At 43.9% G+C, this 3,009-nt stretch overlaps 1 protein-coding gene across 1 annotated transcript; it reads left to right on the top strand.

Moving 5' to 3' along the window:
- Positions 1-553: 553 nt before the first annotated feature.
- LOC136067965 (uncharacterized) lies at positions 554-1,057 on the top strand. Its single transcript, XM_065774475.1, has one exon. The coding sequence runs from the start codon at positions 554-556 to the stop codon at positions 1,055-1,057; it is 504 nt and encodes a 167-aa protein (XP_065630547.1).
- The last annotated feature ends 1,952 nt before the right edge of the window (positions 1,058-3,009 follow it).

Genomic DNA, 3,009 nt, shown 5'->3' with positions numbered 1-3,009 from the left:
AAACAGAAACTCATCTTCGAGAGGCCTGGGAAATGATGCTATGAGTAAAGCACTCAACCAAATTTCTAGATCATCTTTCACGCGTAGAATTGAGGGAGGAAAACTTCCTTGGTGGTTCACTCAACCCACGTTCACCATGTATAATGGTCGAACAGACCCTGTGGAGCATGTTAGCCACTTCAATCAAAGAATGGCTGTGCACTCCAAGAACGAGACCCTGATCTGCAAGGTATTCCCATCCAGCTTGGGGAGTGTGGCGATGAGATGGTTTGATGGTCTAAGTACAAGTTCCATTGATTCCTTTAAGGAACTCACTCAGGCATTTGGATCCTATTTTATTACGTGTAGCAAAGTTCCTCGACCTTTAGATTCCTTATTGTCTCTGTCCATGAGAGAATGAGAGACCTTGAAAACATATTCAAACAGATATTGGGAGATGTTCAATGAGATAGATGACGACTTTAATGACGTAGCCATTAGCACTTTCAAGGTCGGCCTACCTACTGAGCATGGCTCTTTGATTAGGAAACTTGTTACTAGTGTACGCTAGCTTATGGATCGGATTGATAAGTATAAGAGAGTTGAGGAGGACCAACAGCAAGGCAAGGGGAAAGGTAATATTATCCGTCAGGAGAGGAGGGATTTCAAGTCGGACCGTTACAATAATAATAGACCCCAGAGGGATTTTGCTGGGCAATCTAGGCCTATAGCTCCTCAAGTGGTAAACACTGTGTTCCAAGAACCGGTACATCAAGTTTTGGAGAAGATCAAGAATGATCCACACTTCAAATGGCCAAACAAGATAAGTGGAGACCCCTTGAAGCACAATCAGAGCCTTCATTGCCAATACCACCAGGAGCGAGAGCATACTACTGAGGACTGCAAAACTCTGTGGAACCATTTGGAGCAACTGGTTAGAGAAGGAAGGTTACAACAGTTTTTGTATCGGCCCAATGGGCAAGGAGGTCAAGTGAGGTTAAGGGCTCAAGGGAGTGCTTCTTCAAGGTCCCTGTTGGGCACAATCAATGTCATTTTTTGCTACACCTGGGAGAACTAGTTTTTGGCCTTCTAGGGTAATGTTTGTAGCTTGGATAGCAGCTGAGCACTTTAATTCGAAGTCGAAGAGGGCTAGAGTAGAGATCTGACTAGTGCTGAGTTTTTCAGACAAGGATAAAATGGGAACCATCCAACCACACAATGATGCTTTGGTAGTCACCCTCAGAATAGGGGGGGTATGATGTGAAGAGGGTGATAGTAGACCACAGTAGTGGTGCAGAGATTATGTACCCTGATTTGTACAAAGGGCTGAACTTAAAGCCTGAAAGTCTGACAGCCTATCATTCAACTTTGGTGAGTTTCGATGGGAAGGTTGTCATCCCAAGGGGGCCAGATTAGGTTGCCCATGCAAGCAGGTTTAGAGGTGGTTGAAGTGGATTTCATTATAGCGGATGCATACTCTCCCTACACGGCCATTATGGCTAGACCCTACAGCTGTTTGCATTTGAAAGTGAAGTATCTATCGGGGGACCAGATTGAGGAGTTGGTAGGGAGTCAATCTATGGCTAGGCAGTGCCTCGTAGCTACAATTATGCATCAGCCTACAGCTAAGTCCTTGGCCTCTGTTGAGGGAGGCTTATAACAGTCAAAGTCTCCAATATTACCTGTAGATGGGCTAGTCGAAGATGCAAAATGTGAGGATTTAGAAAGAATTTCTGTAGGTGATGACCTAGAGAAGTTTTTTCAAGTTGGGGCTCAATTACCGCCTCAGAAGAAGGAAGAGTTGGTAGAGTTTCTCAAGAGGAACATTGATATGATCTAAAAACAGCACAAATCAAAGGGAACAAGGTAATTATAATAATCTCCTAAACCTAAAACCTAACCTGGTTGCCCTCTCTCATCGGGCAGGAGAGGCTATCGTACCACTCCCCTGACACGATCAAAAATTTATTTAGCCCCTTGTTGGATTCAGGGAGGCACCGGATAAGCCTAACCTTGAGGTACCTTGATTTTAGGCAGTATCCCTGCCCTTTAGATGGTGAAGGTTATAGACCCAGTTGACATTGTGGTGGGTCAGCCCTAAACCCATCTTTTCATTAAGGGCATCTACATTCCCTAATATTTTGAACATGTTTGGGGCACATTAGGTGGGAGCTAATCTATGAGCCCTAAGGTAATCCTAGTAATGGTGCCTAGGGGAATCCTCATCACACCTTCTATAAAGGTAATCATTGGATCACCACTTCTCCCTCTTGCCTTCTTTCGTGCCACTCACCCTCCTTACAGTATCTAATGAACACCTCTGGTGGGATCCTATACAGAGTTCTAAAGCTCTCTATTCCTTCCTTAGAGTCTACCAGGCGTTTGAATCTACCTATTTCTAGAAAAGTTTGGGGGAACTAAGAAGATTAAGAGAAGAAAATGGAGCCGAGGAGAGAAGAAGTATAGAGAAAAGAAAAATATAAGGAAAACAGAGTGTAAAAGTTTATAAAGACTTACAGGAAGGAGAAAAGTATCCTTGGACAGGCTTTTAGGATTTATAAGGGCACGAGTGAGTGAGGAGAAATTGGTAGGTTCAGCATGTGTATGCTAGAGCGAAGTGAATGCTAAAGTAAGATGAGTGATTGATTTGAGTGGTATTTATATCAAAGAGAAAGTAAGGAGTGGGAAAATTCCCGCTCAGTTCCCAGTAAAATCCTCAGCCGTTGGATTCACATCATGCCGTAGAATGTGGGGACAGCAAGCCATAAAAATTTAATGAAGACACGTCTCAAATGCTGAAGCACTAGGAGCGTGCTTTGGGTAGTTAAAAAGGCGTCTTCACAGGCAGATGTGGAATGCAATGGGCTTAGAGCAACTACTGTGATATCGAAATTCTCCTTTCTTCCTAAGGAGCCAGAAAGAGGAATCTCGAGGGGATATTGTAGGGGCATTGGGCGTAGGAGCTCATTATCTATATATATATTGGGCCTAAGGCCCACCGAGGACTAGAATCTTCCGAGGATGAGTAAA

This window comes from Quercus suber, unplaced genomic scaffold (assembly GCF_002906115.3).
Source record: "Quercus suber isolate HL8 unplaced genomic scaffold, Cork oak 2.0 scaffold_93, whole genome shotgun sequence".
NCBI classification, from domain to species: domain Eukaryota; kingdom Viridiplantae; phylum Streptophyta; class Magnoliopsida; order Fagales; family Fagaceae; genus Quercus; species Quercus suber.
The sequence above is the reverse complement of the archived record's forward strand: the minus strand, read 5'-3'. Positions and strand labels throughout refer to the sequence as shown.